General features: G+C 48.0%; 1 protein-coding gene across 1 annotated transcript in view; it reads right to left on the reverse strand.

The window, feature by feature from the left end:
- Positions 1 to 10,824: 10,824 nt before the first annotated feature.
- The window catches only part of ANKRD33B (ankyrin repeat domain 33B), a 101,025-nt gene continuing 95,443 nt past the window's right edge, over positions 10,825 to 16,406 (reverse strand). The window contains exon 4 of the mRNA XM_061129328.1: positions 10,825 to 16,211. Coding sequence (XP_060985311.1) covers positions 15,382 to 16,211 — 830 coding nt within the window. The 3' untranslated portion in view covers positions 10,825 to 15,381. The remainder of the gene's footprint in view (positions 16,212 to 16,406) is intronic.

The raw sequence follows: 16,406 nt of genomic DNA on the forward strand, positions 1-16,406 counted from the left end.
CCCGTATATCACACTGGAACCAGAAAGCCTACTACGGTGTTAGTGGTTCCCAGATCGTCTCAATCTACTCGCAGATCGGAAACCAGTGCACTGTGGGAGAACACCCATCCTCACCTGATGGGACCAGTGTGAGAAACCCACATCTGGACAAGTGCCACCTGTCAGCCACACACAAAGTGGACATAAGCGGGCAGATTTTAGTAGTAGAAAGGATCTCTGAATGAAAACAATAACCAAAAAAGAGGGGAAAAAAAACCCATAAACAAAATCTAGTAAACATGTTTGAGCAACCATAGTCAGGTTTCCATAAAGCATAATAAGGGAACCCCCTCAAATTACATAGAATGCCACATCATGTATGTTTAAATCCCAGGCTGATGCTAAGCCCATCATGCCAGTTAAAACAACTAAAAAAAGTCCCTCATGTCCTTTTTGTTTTGGTTTCACAGCTAAAGCTTTTTCTGGCTTAATACTTACTTTTTTTTTACCCTCATATGTTAAATTGGACTTCCCTGGTGGCTCAGATGGTAAAGTGTCAGCCTACAATGCCAGAGACCTGGGTTCAATCCCTGGGTTGGGAAGATCTCCTGGAGGAGGAAATGGCAAACCACTCTGGTATTCTTGCCTGGAAAATCTCATGGACAGAGGAGCCTGATAGGCTACAGTCCATGGGGTCACAAAGAGTCCAACACGACTGAGCAACTTCACTTTCACTTTCATGTTAAATTATTTAATTATCCTCATAGAGGATCTTAACGTATCAAAAAGACCTCCAGAAGAAAAGCTTTCCTAGGAAACAACAGCAAAATCAAAGATTTTTATTTTGCAGGCACAAAACTTCAATATCTAAGAATGAAAACTGGTTTTAGTTCAATAAACAAGTATTTTCTTCAGGGACAATTAAACTGATCATAAGAAGACATGATAAATGGGTATTTATTAACACTTTGTTTAAACTATATAAGCTAAACCAAAGTTACTATTTTTCATAAATCAGAAAAGCATCCAAGTAGACAGATTACCCACAGGAAGAGATTCTGAGCCTAAATTATCATTGTCACCATCACTATCATCACCATCATTATCGTCCCTCTCTTCCCCTTAATAAACACTTACTATGTACCAGGTACTCATAGCAACTGTTTGGTAGATGATATTATTATTGCTGTAGTACAGATGAGGAAACTTACGACACAGTGTGGCAAAATGTACTTAATTTACACAACCAGTAGGTGGCAAAGCTAAGATCCATCTGACAACAAGTTCTATGCTCTCCACCACCAGTCTTTAAAGAGCAGAACACTGCACTGTCGTTTCTACACAATCCATCCTCCACCATCTCATTGCTGTCCCCACACTCTGACCATGCAGTTCGGCCCCCAGAGTTGGAGGAACAGTAAGGTCCTCTGCTTGTCAAACCCTGACTGGCATCTCAGAGATGCTTAGTCATGCTCTCAGGATGGATAACCCTAGGAGAAGTTTGAAACCCATTCCTCCTGAAGGTCTTCTTTGGACCAGATTGTGAAAGGGAATAACTCTTGAAAGACTAGTCTCACTTTTGCTGCATGAAAACCCAGCACTAAATTCTCCTCCCAGAGGCCTGAGGATGGACCTCCTAGCCAGGCTCTGGGGAGAAAGGCATCACTTATCGTCAGGAAGTATCCTTCTTCCTTTTCATCATCACTGGAAAGATGGTGACCCAGATGGTATGGAACACTGCTCTGGGCACTGCAGACATCTCAGCAATGAAGCCAAACCGAGATCATAGAGTTCAGTAGACCTCCTGAGAAACGTGTATGCAGGTCAAGAAGCAACAGTTAGAACCGGACATGGAATGACAAACTGGGGATCAAAATTGGGAAAGGAGTACATCAAGGCTGTACTGTGACCCTGCTTACTTAACTTACAAGCAGAGTGTGTGTTAAGTCACTTCAGTTGTGTCCAACTCTGTGCCACTCTATGGACTGAAATCTGCCAGGCTCCTCTGTCCATGGGGATTCTCCGGCAAGAAAATTGGAGTGGGTTGTCATGCCCTCTTTCAGGGGATCTTCCTGACCCAGGGAGCAAACCCACATCTCTTACATTTCCTGCATTGGCAGCCAGGTTCTTTACCACTAGTGCCACCTGTGAAGCCCAGTATAGAAAGTACATGATGTGAAATGCCAGGCTGGCTGAAGCACAAGCTGGAATCAAGACTGCCGGGAGAAATAGCAATACCTAGATATGCAGATGACATCACTCTAAGGGCAGAAAGTAAAGAGGAACTAAAGAGCCTCTTGATGAAGGTGAAAGAGGAGAGTGAAAAAGCTGGCTTAAAACTCAGCATATACACAATGGAATATTACTCAGCTATTAAAAAGAATGCATTTGAATCAGTTCTAATGAGGTAGATGAAACTGGAGCCTATTATACAGCGTAAAGTAAGTCAGAAAGAAAAACACCAATACAGTATATTAATGGATACATATGGAATTTAGAAAGATGATAATGATGACCCTATATGGGAGAAAGCAAAAGAGACACAGATGTAAAGAACAGACTTTTGGACTCTGTGGGAGATGAGGGTGGGATGATTTCAGAGAATAGCCTTAAAACATGTATATTACCATATGTGAAACAGATTGCCAGTCCAGGTTTGATGCATAAGACAGGGCGCTCAGGGCTGGTGCACTGGGATGAGCCTGAGGGATGGGATGGGGAGGGGTTTCAGGATGGGGGACACATGTACACCCGTGGCTGATTTATGTCAATGTATGGCAAAAACCACTACAATACTGTAAAGTAATTAGCCTCCAATTAAAATAAATTAATTAATTAAAAAAAACAGCATTCAAAAAACTAAGATCATGGCATCCGGTCCCATCACTTCATGGAAAATAGATGGGCAAACAATGGAAACAGTGACAGACTATTTTCTTGAGCTCCAAAATCACTGCAGATGGTGACTGCAGCCATGAAATTAAGACACTTGCTCCTTGGAAGAAAAGTTATGACTAACTTAGTGTACTATAAAGCAGAGACATTACTTTGCCAACAAAGGTCCGTCTTGTGAAGGCTATGGTTTTTCCAGTAGTCATGTATGGATGTGAGAGTTGGATGATAAAGAAGGCTGGGCACCGAAGAATTGATGCTTTTGAACTGCAGTGTTGGAGAAGACTCTTGAGAGTCCCTTGGACTGCAAGGAGATCCAACCAGTCCATCCTAAAGGAAATCAGTCCTGGGTGTTCATTGGAAGGGCTGATGCTGAAGCTGAAGCTCCAATACTTTGGCCACATGTTGTGAAGAGAACTCATTTAAAAAGCCCCTGATGCTGGGAAAGATTGAGGGCAGGAGGAGAAGGGGCATGACAGCAGATGAGATGGCTGGATGGCATCACCGACTCAATGGACATGAGTTTGAGCAAACTCTGGGAGACAGTGAAAGACAGGGAAGTCTGATATGCTTCAGTCCATGGGGTCACAAAGGATCAGACATGACTAAGCAACTGAACCACAAAGGCTATGAGTGCAGTGTGGCCCTGGCGACTAGGAGTTGGGTCACCTTTCCACCTTCTTGGTCCAGGGCAGCTCACCAGAACTGGGGCTTACATAGGGTCTGAGCTGAAGGGCTCTGGCCTGATTCTCTCTGGGGAGGATATGAGCAACCAGAAGGCCTTGAAAACCCCTGTCTCACCTTATCCCCACCACAGGCCTTATTACGTTGATCTACCTTTTGTGGAGAGTCACTGGGGTGCTGAGACATTCCTGATCAGGAATAGAGGTTGAGAAGAGATGGAGAATGCCTGAGGACTGTCAGTCAAGGTCACCAGCACAGAGTCTGTGCTCAGAGTGGCGCCCAGCACCCCTCTGCCCAGCAGTACCAGGCAGGGTGTGGAGCATTCACACGGGGACCTGTTGTTCTGTAGGAAAATGACTGTCCTGCCTGCATCACAGAGAACATGCAGCAAAGCCAGGACCAGACCCCTGTCTGTTTCCAAAGACCTTTCCCCACACAGCTTAGGACCTCCCTGTCTCTGTTTGGTTTAATTAAGCAAGCCAAGCATCTTCTTCCCCGTATGCTTTTCTGGGAGGAGAGCCAGGCTGTGTCTAATGACGCAGAGTATTTTCCATGTTGCTGTTTCTACAGAGCTGATGTAGCTGGTTTTCTCATTCATCACATATCTTTCTAGTTAAACTCCAGCACCGCCATCCATAGGGTCTTAATCAGCAAGGTCCCAAGAGGCACTGGCTGCCACCCACCCCAGCCCCTCTGCTGAAGCCCCCAGTGGCATGTCTGTTCCTCGATGCCTGGGCAGATGACGTGAGGGGTGACTGGCTGCCCCAGGTGTTTCCAGCTTCCTCCAGGTCCTGCTCATCACTATTCTTGCCTGGAGAATTCCACAGACAGAGAAGCCTGGAGGGCTACGGTCCATAGGGGTTGCAAAGAGTCAGACATGACTGAGCAACTAACAATTTCACTTTTCAGCGGTCACCAGACATTTAGTCTCCAGATAGAAAGGCTTATTGGGTCATGGATGTGGCCTCTGTAAAATCAAGGACCTTTCAGAGCCAATGGGAACTGAGTGGGTGAGTGTGGAGATGGGGCAGGAGAAGGGTCAGAGTTCAGAGCTCTAATCACTCACCTGGGAGTCTGACCTTTTATGCTAAATGAAGTAAGTCAGACAGAGAAAAATATATATTCTCACTTAAATGACGAATCTTAAAAAAAAAAAAAAAAAACTTAATTCATAAGATACAGAGAAGGGACTGGGGGTTGCCAGAGGCAGGACGTGGAGGGTGAATGAAATAGAAGGGGGTCCAATGATACAAACTTCCAGCTGTAAAATAGTAAGTCTCATAACTCATGGGATGTAATGGACAGCTCGGTGACTATGGTTAATAATACTGTATTGCATATTTGAAAGTTGCTAAGGCAGTAAATCTGAAAAAAATTCTCATCCCAAGGAAACAACATGATAACTGTATGTAGTGATGAATGTGAACTCGATATGGTAGTGATTGTTTTGCAAAAACCCTGATGCAGGGAAAGATTGATGGCAGGAGAACAGGGCGGCAGAGGATGAGATGGTTGAATGGCATCACTGACTCAATGGACATGAGTTTGAGTAGGCTCTGGGAGTAGGGGATGGACAGGAAAGTCTGGCATGCTGCAGTCCATGGGGTTGCAAAGAGTCAGACACGACTGAGCAACTGAAAAACAATGACAAACAGTGAAGCATTACGTTGTACACCTGAAAGCAATATAATGTTTCATGTCGATCATGTCTCCATTTTTAAGAAAGAAAAAAAAAAAAATTGTCTGGGCCCATTAGGTCTTCAGTGGCGACTCCACACCCAGATGGAAACACCCACCACCTGGACTGATGCTCAAGCAGGAGTCGGCAGGCTTTCAGAAAGTCAAAACTTGAGGTTTTGTGGGCACATGGCCAGTGTCACAGCTGGTCCACTGTGCCCCTGGAGAATAAAAACTTCCGTGGACGACGTGTCACTGAGTGAGCAGGCTGGGCTTCAGTACAACCACACTTGCAGAAACAGGTAATGGCTGGTTTTGAACTGTGGGCTGTGGGCCACTGGGCTAGAGGTGGCAGTCAAGGTCCCAGCTAAAGATCAGCAGCCCCTAGCTGGCATTTAAAGCCAGGGGCTGTTGAGATGCCCAGGCAGGGATGCAGAGAATGGTTCTCAGGATGGAACCTGCTTCTAGCCTTCAGGGGTAACTGGGGGCTGTTGGGGGGCAGAGGATGGCCATAACATGACCCCAGCGGTCAGAGAGGTGGGGCAGAGAGTGAGTGTGCGTGTTGAGAAAGCCCCCAGCAGGGTGCTGAGGATGTCAGGGAGGATGAATGCCCAGGCTTTCAGCATCTCTGACATATCCACTGGGGTGGTGCTTCAGATTGAACTGTGCCCCCCAAAAGGCTTACCCCAAGCCCATGTCCTGTTGCTGTTCAGTCACTAAGTCGTGTCCAACTCTGCGACCCCAGAGACTGCAGCATGCTGGGCTTCCTTGTCCTTCACCACCTCCCGGAGTTAGCTCAAACTCAAGTCCCTGTGAATGCACCCTTATTTAGAAATAGGGTCTTTGCATGTGTCCTTAAGTTACAATGAGGCCACGCTTGCTTAGGGTGAGTGGGTGCTAATCCAATGACTAGTAGCCTTACAAAAAGGGGGAAATGTGGACACAGACACACAGAAGGAAGCCACCATGTGGTGATGGAGGCTGCCACAAGCCAAGGGAGGCCAAGGATTGCTGGCAACCACAAGGGGCTGGAAGAGGCAAGGAAGCACCCACCCCTGGAGCCTTTGCAGGGGACGGGCATGGGAGATTTTGATCTTCTGCCCTCTGGAACTACTAGGGGATACATTTCCGCTTTCTTAAAGCCATCCAGAAAACCTGTTACAGAAATCACAGGAGAATAACCCAGGTGCAGCAGTCTTTCTGACAGTTTTCCAAGTTATGCTGATGCTGGTGGCCCCAGGAACCCTGGCCTTTGGAGCATCATTGCTTTATGTAACTACAGACATCCATCTGCCGGCTCCAGGAGAATGCAAGAGTTTCCCAGATATCACAAGAGCCAACTGGCCTGATACTAGGACTAGGAGTATGCGAAAAGGAAAAGTGAGTGAAAGTGTTAGTCACTCAGTGGTATCCAACTCTTTGTGACCCCGTGGACTGCAGCCCACTGGGCTCCTCTGTCCACAGGATTCTCCAGGCAAGAATGCTAGAGTGGGCTTCCATGCCCTTCTCCAGGGGAATCTTCCTGGTCCAGGGATGGAATCCAGGTCTCCTGCATTGCAGGCAGATTCGTTACTGCCTGAGCCACCATGGAAACAAGTGTGCGTAGAGTCAGAGAAACACAGACTGGGGCTCTCAGGACAGGCCCAGTATGTGCTCAGCAGTGGGAGGGAGAAGGCAGGGGTTTTTGCTTTTCTGACCCCCAACCTCTGACCTCTCACCTCACAAAGGACATCATATGCATCAAACAAGGGAGACCCATTGCAATGGGGTTTGGTCAGGAAGGATGGCCAGACTGCAGCTTTCAACCATCACTCAGGTTAGAAGGTAAAAACCTGTCCCTCCAACCCCAGGGTCAAGAAGTGGGGGGACCGTGGGATGACTCGGGGACTCCTCTGCCCAGGGAGTGTGGACATTTGGCAGCCTTCTTCACAATAGGGTGGCAACCTCCCCACCACAACCAAACCCTCCTAACCCTCTTATCTCTGGTGGCCCAGAGAGGAGCCCTCCTGGTTCATCTTCACTCAGTTCTTGGTCCTATTAAAGCTTCTTTTTCCAAACCATGAAACGCTGACACAATATCCTTGCAGCTACATGACTTCGTGGTTTTGTGTTTTAAAGAACTCTTCAGAAATAGCAGGGCGAATTTGAGTTTCATTTATATACTTATAATTTTTTTATCCAAAAAAAATGCATCAACATCTTGTTCGGTTTTGGGGTTTTTAAGTGAGAGCAGCGATGAGCTTGGGCAGGATGAACAGGCAGATGATGAGAGGTCAGCAGGGTGGCCGGCCACAGGGACAGTGGTCCCGCAGGGGATGGGGAGCTGTGGGCGAGCTGACAATTTACCTGAGCCATCTGCATATCAAAGTGTTTTGTCAGCAGACTGGGGGGTTTCCGGGTCACCTTTCATGTCCTTGGCTGGAAACCAGCCTGGTCATCATTATGGGAGACAGCAGGAGCAACCTGCTGGGAGCCAGTGACCACATGAAGAGCTGCATGCAGAAGCCCTTGGGTACTCGAGGGGTGTGACTTCTTGACCACAGGACTGCCCAGAGCAGAGGCACTGGTCCTGGGGCCTGGCAAGTGGACCAGAAGAACATCCCAGGAATACCTTGCCTTATGACCATCTCTCACCCCTCCTCATTCCCGCAGTCACCACCCCACAACCCCTCTCCCTGGAGCCTCATGGTGCTGGAAGAAGGTTCCGTCACCAGGTTCAGTGGGGAGAATAAAGACCATCTCTCTCACTTTTCATGTCAGCTCACAGATTTCCTAATGAGGAGGGTCCTTTGTATATTGAAAATCCTTGGACTGCAAGGAGACCCAACCAGTCAATCCCAAAGGAAATCAACCCTGAATATTCATTGGAAGGACTGATGCTGAAGCTGACGCTCCAATACTTTGGCCACCTGATGTGAAGAGCTGACTCACCAGAAAAGACCCTGAGGCTGGGAAAGATTGAAGGCGGGAGGAGAGGATGAGATGGTTAGATAGCATCACTCTCGATGGACTTGAGCTTGAGCAAACTCTCAGGGAGAGGGACAAACTCTCAAGGACAGGGAAGCCTGGCAGTCTGTAGGGTTGCAGTCAGACATGACCTAGCAACTGAACAATAACAGCAATATATACTTATATATAAATTTTATACACACACACACACACACACACACATATATATATATATATATATATATATATATCTGAATCACTTTGTTGTATACCTGAAACTAAAGCAACACTATAAATCAACTAATAAATAAACACACATATAAATGTATTTCTAGAAAGATGCACACGTGTCTGAGGGACTGCCCTGAGGGAGCATGAGTCATTTTTCATCCTTTATTGTATTTGGTGGATTTCTCTTGTTTTTGTGTATTACTTTCTTTAGCTGTTAAAAGAAAATGAAATTAATTGTTTAATTCTTTAAAAAGCTGTCCAAGGATGTGTTGTGGGTAAAGAAAAGAAACTAAAATGCGTTTATGCTGCACCACTTAAGTCAAAGAACACATATAAAAATGAAACTACATTTCTGTTTCTATATAGTTGTTGTTCAGTTGCTAGCACATGTTTTACTCTTTGCGACCCCGTGGACGGCAGCACACCAGGCTTCCCTGTCCTTCACTATCTCCTGGAGTTTGCTCAAATTCATGTCCTTTCAGTCGGTGATGCTATTTAACCATCTCATCCTCTGTCTCCCCCTTCCCCTCCTGCCCTCAATCTTACCCAGCATCATAGAAGACATGTAAATAAATACACAGGAACATGGCTGAAGGATGCCTCCCTACCAGTGGGCACTTCTGAGAAGAGGTAGGATGCAAAGAGATTATTTTAACATGTGCAGAGGTATTCACAGACAGCTCATCTAATGAACTTAAAAATCTTACCTTTGAGATACAATGTGAAAAATAAGTATGTCAGATGAAGGAAGTGCACATCTACTTTGATCAAAATGAGTCACATTAAAAATACTGGTATCATTGTACCATTTTCTAATTTATACACACTTAGGTTTATCCCAATAGCACACTATTGTACCATGAGACTGTTTATTTCACAAGTGATTTTTAATTCTGTAGCCACAGTTTTACATGACCACACCTTGTTATACGTTTTAAACTTTAGATACAGAGTTTGTTAGGAGGTGACAGGGAAAGACACATTCTTTCTGCCGAAAAATATATCCCATCTAACTTAAAGATGATTAACCTTTTGGATATCAAGAATTGAAATGGCTGGGGTCACCGTTATTTGTAGGTCCCCAAATAGCCCTGAGGTCTAAATAGGAAAATATCTTTTATAACGTAACAAAACTCTCACCTCAAAATAAAACGCTATGAAATTTACACTGTCATATCCTTATTCAACATTTTTACAATATCCAGAAACCTACAGGAGTTTTAGAAATGACAATGAAAATAGTTTTACATTCATAAAGCAAAGCTTATACCAACGTGACATAACCTGAAACCTGGCCCCTGTGCAGACTGCACGCAATTCTTCGTCATCCTTGTTAAAGACACATATCGTCAGATACCCAGCATGGGCCAGGCAGAACGAGGGTTTGAATGAAAAGGATTCCAGTGAGATTTGCCTTGCCTGTTTGTTTCAATGGGGTCTATTACTCAAATTCCTTGGGATGTCCCAAAGGCTCATGGGGTTGCTGGTAACATTGCCAGGTTTCTAGCATCCTTTCCTGGTTTTCATCCAGTTTTGACAGAACCGTGAGGTTCCAAACCAGCTTCCAGAATGTCTGCTCAGAAACTGGTGTTAAAGTGCTTCATGCAACCTCCCCAAAATCTCATCATATCAACACAGGCCACTGCTGGGCCTGCCTGGGTTCATTTAATTTCTCATCCACGTTTTCTTCAAAAACAGGAGAAAGATGTCCCATTATCATGAAGTGATTCTCTCAAAAACCAAACTGCATGAGCGGTGATTGATTAGAGCATCTCAACACTCGGAAAGACGGGGGGTTCTCAGTGCCTCCGTGGGGTACGGAGCCTGGTACCGAACTATCTGCGACCCCGGGCTGAATGCCTGGTGGAGCTCCCCCGCAAGAATCCCCTCCGGATTCCGCCACTCCACGCCGGGGACGCAGCCAAAAGCAGAGAGGACCCAGGCCCCACGACACACCCTCGTCCAGGAGCCGCCCAGCCAACACCATCTTTCAACAAGGACACCTGGGTGAGGACACACTGGAGGGATCCCGGTGGGGGTCCTGGGCTGTCTCATCCTCAAATACACCAGGTCATAGCTGACATTCCCTGGGAGCTGTAGTGGCAGTCCCCTTTGTGAGCACAAAACCCAAACTCCTTCGTGTGTGTGTGTGTGTGTGTGTGTGTGTGTGTGTGTGTGCGCGCGCACATGCACGCGTGCTCACATCACATCACACGCCTCCACTTGCAGCTGAGAGCTGTCAGACCACTGCAGGGCTTGCCTTTCACATGAGCCTTATTTCAGGCTGGGTCAGGGGAAGGAGAGATTGAACAGCAGCCTTCTCATTCAACTGACTTCCTCAAAAATGAGCTAAATCAAACCAGGTCGTGGTGGTTTGGGGAGGTGGGGTGATTTTGTTTTTCTATTTCTTAAAAAAAAAAAAACAAAAAAACAAAAAAAAAACTTCCAGTGGAATTTTTTTTAGCTGCTGATTTTAAATGTTAATGAAAAAACATGAATTCAAAGGCACATCCCTGAGCCGCTGACATAGGAGTTGCCCAGACGTTTGCAACAAATTCTCCATGCTGGAGCAGGCAGGGCAATCAAGGTTTCAGGAAGAGCTGTTTTGTTACAAGTTCTTTATGGCAACAGCCCCCAGCCCCCACCCCACCGTGATCCCGATTATGTATCAATTTATGTATCAATGCCAGTTGTGGAGGTGAATGGGACTTTGTTGTTCAATCGCTCCTGATGGATCGTCTCTGCTTTCCTTCCCAAGAATATGTGGTCCCCCAGGCCAGGCTGAAAAGGGGCTCGGTGTGAGCCTGCTGTCCGGAACAGCGAGGAACAGACACAGAACAGACGGATCACCACGAGCCGGGCACCCACAGCCAAGGGCAGAATCTAAACAGTTTCCCACGGGGCTCGTGAGCATGGGCGGCCTGTTAGAATGTCCCCAAATACTTGAAAGAAAAAGGGCCAGCACTTCATTTGATAAAAGACAGATTGCAACCAGCAGCTTACAATAGCTCCTGATTAATCTCAACACTGCAGGGAAGACCTGCATCGTATCAGATATCAGGAGGGAAGATGAAACAGCAAGGGGTCCCAGGTGAACCTGGGAGTAGGGCTCATTTCGCAGAGCAAGCTCGGGTGAACGATGCAAAGATGGTCTTCTGTCTTAATGTAGTGTGGATCAGGCAGGAAAACAGTGCCCCTGCCAGAGGCTGTGGGACACAGATCAGCCCTTCTTCTTAGTCTTGGCTCCTTCATCCATCCCTCAGGGGTGCTTCTCTTCATAGTAACTGGGTGCCCGTGACTCCTCCCGGAGACCGCGGGCTCTGCATCCAATTCAGGACTGTGATCTCGTGGGATTCAGTTTCAGAGCCTCATCTCCACTCAGTGGACTTTCCAGAGACCTGGCTGGCCACTGACGGCCCGGAAGGAAGTGGGCAGAGGCAGCTCGGACTGGCCCATCCCCTCCCTGCACCCACAGATCCCACTTTCCAACTGATGTCACAAACTCCACCCTCCACCGCAGAAGGAGCAAGTCGCAGGAGGGCCGGAAGTTGAGATGACGACCTAGTGCAGTTTTCAAGCGTGTTTCTGAGGCTTCTGGTGCTGCCAGGAGCCCGTGGGGAGGCGCTGCAGGAAAAAGTCACGAAGGTTCATAATGCTGTGTGTTGCATTCCTTGGGTGTAGCTGAAGACACGGAAGGCCTCTGAACACTGTGGTCATTCCAGCTTTTCCCTCCCCTCTCCCGGCAGTGAGCCCGGCACGGGGCTGACTGTAGAACATGTGGTTCACGGGAGCAGAGAGAAAACACCGTCCTTCTCACACCACACACGCAGGTATCAGATGGGGAGGAACCAGTTCTAGAGGTAAAATCGATGGGTGGCCCATCTGTGTTGTCACAGCCACCTCTTCGTACATAGAGGTTGAATTTTTTTCTTTTTCCTTAATACAAGGGTTCACTTCCACGAGAGGCAACTGAGAGGCCCTGTGAAGTGATTTCACGTCCACTCCAAAGCTATTTCAGCCGCCAGAGTCCCGAGTTTCTAAGAATCAAGAAGTCTCAACAGGAGGGGTGATTTCCCAGGCATTGCCCTGGGAAAAAAAGCAGCACTGATATTATCTTAGAAATATTTCTTCTGTCTAGTGTGATAACAACTCACTCAGATGCTAAAAAGTGTTAAAATATAGCTCACCTTTCGCCCTAACTCTATTTATATATAAATCCCTGAGAAGGTACCTGTCAAGTTGAAATTCACTATTTACAGGTAATAAACATCAGGAGTGCAAAGCAGACAGCGGATCCTCTGAACAGCAGGGCGGCGCTCTCATCTGTCAGGTGAAACTGCAAGTCACTCAGTTGTGTCCGACTCTTTGCGACCCCATGGACTATGCGGTCCATGGAATTCTCCAGGCCAGAATACTGGAGTGGGTAGCCTTTCCCTTCTCCAGGGGAATCATCCCAACCCAGGGATCGAACCCAGGTCTCCCGCATTGCAGGCGGATTCTTTACCAGCTGAGCCACCAGGGAAGCCCCATCTGTCGTGAGAGCAAGCTAAATCTCCCTCCCTATACAAAAAGGTGGTGGTGGATGGGGCGGAACTCTGCACAGAAGCAGCGGGTGAAATCTGCCGTCCATTCACTCTTGAGTGTCTGGAGGGCATGATGTGGTAAGTCATCAGGGACACTGTTGATCTCTCATGACTCCATGGTTTTCTTTTTAGACCTCTAAGTAGTGGTGCCAGGGATGATCAAGGCATTTTAGCTAAATCTGGAGCAGAAGATAGGCAGAAAACAAAAAAAAAGAAAAAGAAAAAGTGAGGGGAAAAGGAGGCAAAAGGGCCATCAGGGAACATATGTGGTGACAGAGCTGGGGGGCGGGGGACACTGCCCATCAGTGACCCTATCCCTGATTGACACTTGAGGAGAGGGAGAGGTGAGCCCTTGGGGAGAAAAGTGCAGGCAATCATTCAAAGCAACCAAAACATATCAACACAAAACATGATCTCAATGCAGGGTGTGGACTGGACCATCAGGGAGACGAGACGTGTTTCTCTCCACCTTGGGGACCAGCGCTCATCTCATCCAAGGGCACTTGGCCAAGCCCAACTCTCAAGCTCAAGGGTGACCCACAGCCTACCACATCAGTGATGCTCAAAGCGGGTCCAGACCTATGGGCCATTCTTCCTGGGCCCTTCTGGAACGAGGGAGGAATTCATTAAAATCTGACTTTAAAAGCTGTATTATCGTCACATCTGCCTCCCATTAGCCTGGGTGCAGCCTGATGGTCTGTTCATTGAGTTTTTTGGAGAGATGAGTGTAAGATGCTCGATGTCTGATGGTGGGGGGCGGGGGGGAAAGAGGAGGGAGAGGCCAGTGCCATGCCGCCCACATCATGAGATGGGTGGGTGCTTGTCGCCACGTGGCCAGGGAGCACGATTTCCCCTGTGAATCCAGAGATAGAATAAACAGCTTTCCATTGGTCTGTAATGGTTTAAATCGATGGCTTATACGCAGGATAATATTTAAATAAAGTGCTGTTGGTAGTGCATATGTGAGAGATACTCTGCAACCCAGATAGCCAGACATTCATTAGTATTTCTCAGCTTTTTGGAGATAAAACTATGGGCAGAAAATTCCCACAGAGAGCTCAGGCAAACCACACCTGTGCGCTGCCAAAGTTCCCGAATCTTGGAAAGTCTACAAAGTCTGCATGAGGATGAACTGAACATGAGGGGCCATCATCAAAGGAAAAATAAAATTCCACACCAGGGATCTCTTGGAATTGAGTCGGGAGGAGGAAGCAACCCAGCTCACTCCAGAAGAATTTGCCAAAAATATGTTTGCTTGATATTCAGCTCTAATCCCTATTTCTCAAAAAATGTATGGCCCACCCATGTCAGTAGTTTGCAGAACTCTATGCTTTTAGCATCTCTTTTTACATCTTAAGGATATTTGAATTCAATTGTCTAAGAGCACATAACTTAATTTTGTATTTCTAGTAATAATTTATTAGAGTTGCCCCCATTTTCTTGAACACTTTTTTTTCTATTTTTGAGTATGTTCAAGACTTTATATGCAGATTATCTAAAACCGCTTGCTTAAAATGAGCTTAGTTCTAGCAATAAATACACACTCCTCTATACAGTCTCATACTTTGACAATTGGTTTTCTTCATTTTTACCACTGGATGGACAAGAGAGCTTCAGAAATTAAAGGAAATTTGACTCCTCTGTCTTACTTGATCATTTTGTGGTAAAGCAGCAAATGCCTTTATCCAATAGAAATCTTCAACATCACTTAATCCAATTAAGGACGTGTGGTGCTTATGAGCACCCCCAAGGAGATGGAAAGGCAAAGCCCCCAATAAAAAAAAAAAGCAAAAGGGGGCCCACAGGAGGAGAATGCCACAAATTCTATATGAAATCATAGACATATCACAAATAATTATTGCTAGAAACCGTATTTTAAACAAAGGGTCTTCAGACAAATGCATTAAGACCGTCATAAATATTTACAAAGAGCCCTATCACTGGTCAAGTGCTGTAAGCTGGATCATAACTGAAAAATACAAAACTATACAGAAAATGTCCTTTGGATAAACTGGTCTTAAATATTTCTTCACTGAGGTTCTAACGGGGGCTTTCCTGGTGGCTCAGTGGTCGAGTTTTAGGTAGAATGCCCACTAGGAGGACTGACTGCTGGGGGAACTGGTTTTAGGCGATTCAATTAGGGCTCGGCCCAGTTCACTCTTGGGTGCAGCCTGAACAAACAGAAACGTTTTCTGGGCCCCGGGGAGCCTGTGCGCCCGGGCTGTGCTGTGCGTAAAGGGCAAGGGCGGGGGGCGCGGGCGCACACTTGCAGGGAGGACCGCACCCAGCGTCCCCGCCACCTCCCCCGGGGCTCAGGGCAGCTTCGCATCCCCGGCCGGCGGGCTCTGCGTGCGGCCTCACCCCCGCGCGCCGGACACACCCCGCCTCACGTCCTTTTCCTCCAGGATGACGTCCGCTTTTCCTTCTGCGCCGCGGCCAGCCGCTGCTTCTCCGCCTCCTCCGCCTTCCGCTTCTCCTCCTTGGCCTCCTTGTACCGCCACTTGGGCAGCTGCAGGTGGCTGCTGTCCTTGGCGCTGCCCCGGGCCGCCCGCTCGGGCTGGAAGGTGGGCGCGGGCGCCTTGCTCACGCGCACCTTGGGGATGGCCACGCCGGGTCTCACGCTGCTCCGCCGCAACAGCTGCAGGGGCAGGAGGCTGGCCCTCCGGGGGGCAGCCGGCGGCTGCGAAGACGCGAGGCCGGCTCGGGGGGCCTCCTCTTTGGAGACCCCCACGGCCTGGGAGGTCTGGGATTGCGGCTCGGGGCTCTCCCCCTTGCCCCTCTCCTGGGCTTGCGTGTCCGGGTCCCCGCGCGACCCCAGGATTTCCTGCACCGCCAGCCGCCTTTTGCCCACACAGGGGGGGCTCTCGGGGCACACGGTCTGGCAGACGATGGCCACGGCGGGGCTGTAGAGGCTCGTGGTCATCTTGACCATGTGGTCCAGGGCTCCCCCGTCCTCCAGGCCTTGGCGCGAGCGGGAGGTCAGCGTGGACCGGACAAAATCCGTGAGCTTCTGCAGGCAGCTCTTGGAGCCCGCGGGCTTCTGGCCCGCTTCCGGGCCCAGTGGCAGCTCTGGCTTGTACTTTTCCCCAAACTGCTCGGGGCAGGGTCGCTCCAGTAGCCTCTGGATGACCCGAACCGCTTCAAACCGTCCAGTGTAGGCAGCCCACTCCTGGGAGGACATTCCCCGGCGGGAGTCCCTGGCGTGGACATCCGCCCCTGAAAACCAGAAAGAGGAAATAGGAATGGGTGGGTGCAAGCAGACCTTTTCCCTTCCACAGGCAGAAAACAAAAGACAACAGAAGACAGAGACAACTGACTCTACCTTGGAGCTGGGCCGCCTGGATGAACCCACACCTGACTGTGACCTCCTGCGTTTACTCTTATAACACAACCCACCTTGCAGTGCTCAAC

The sequence above is a fragment of the Dama dama genome, chromosome 25 (assembly GCF_033118175.1).
Source record: "Dama dama isolate Ldn47 chromosome 25, ASM3311817v1, whole genome shotgun sequence".
Classification (NCBI taxonomy): Eukaryota; Metazoa; Chordata; class Mammalia; order Artiodactyla; family Cervidae; genus Dama; species Dama dama.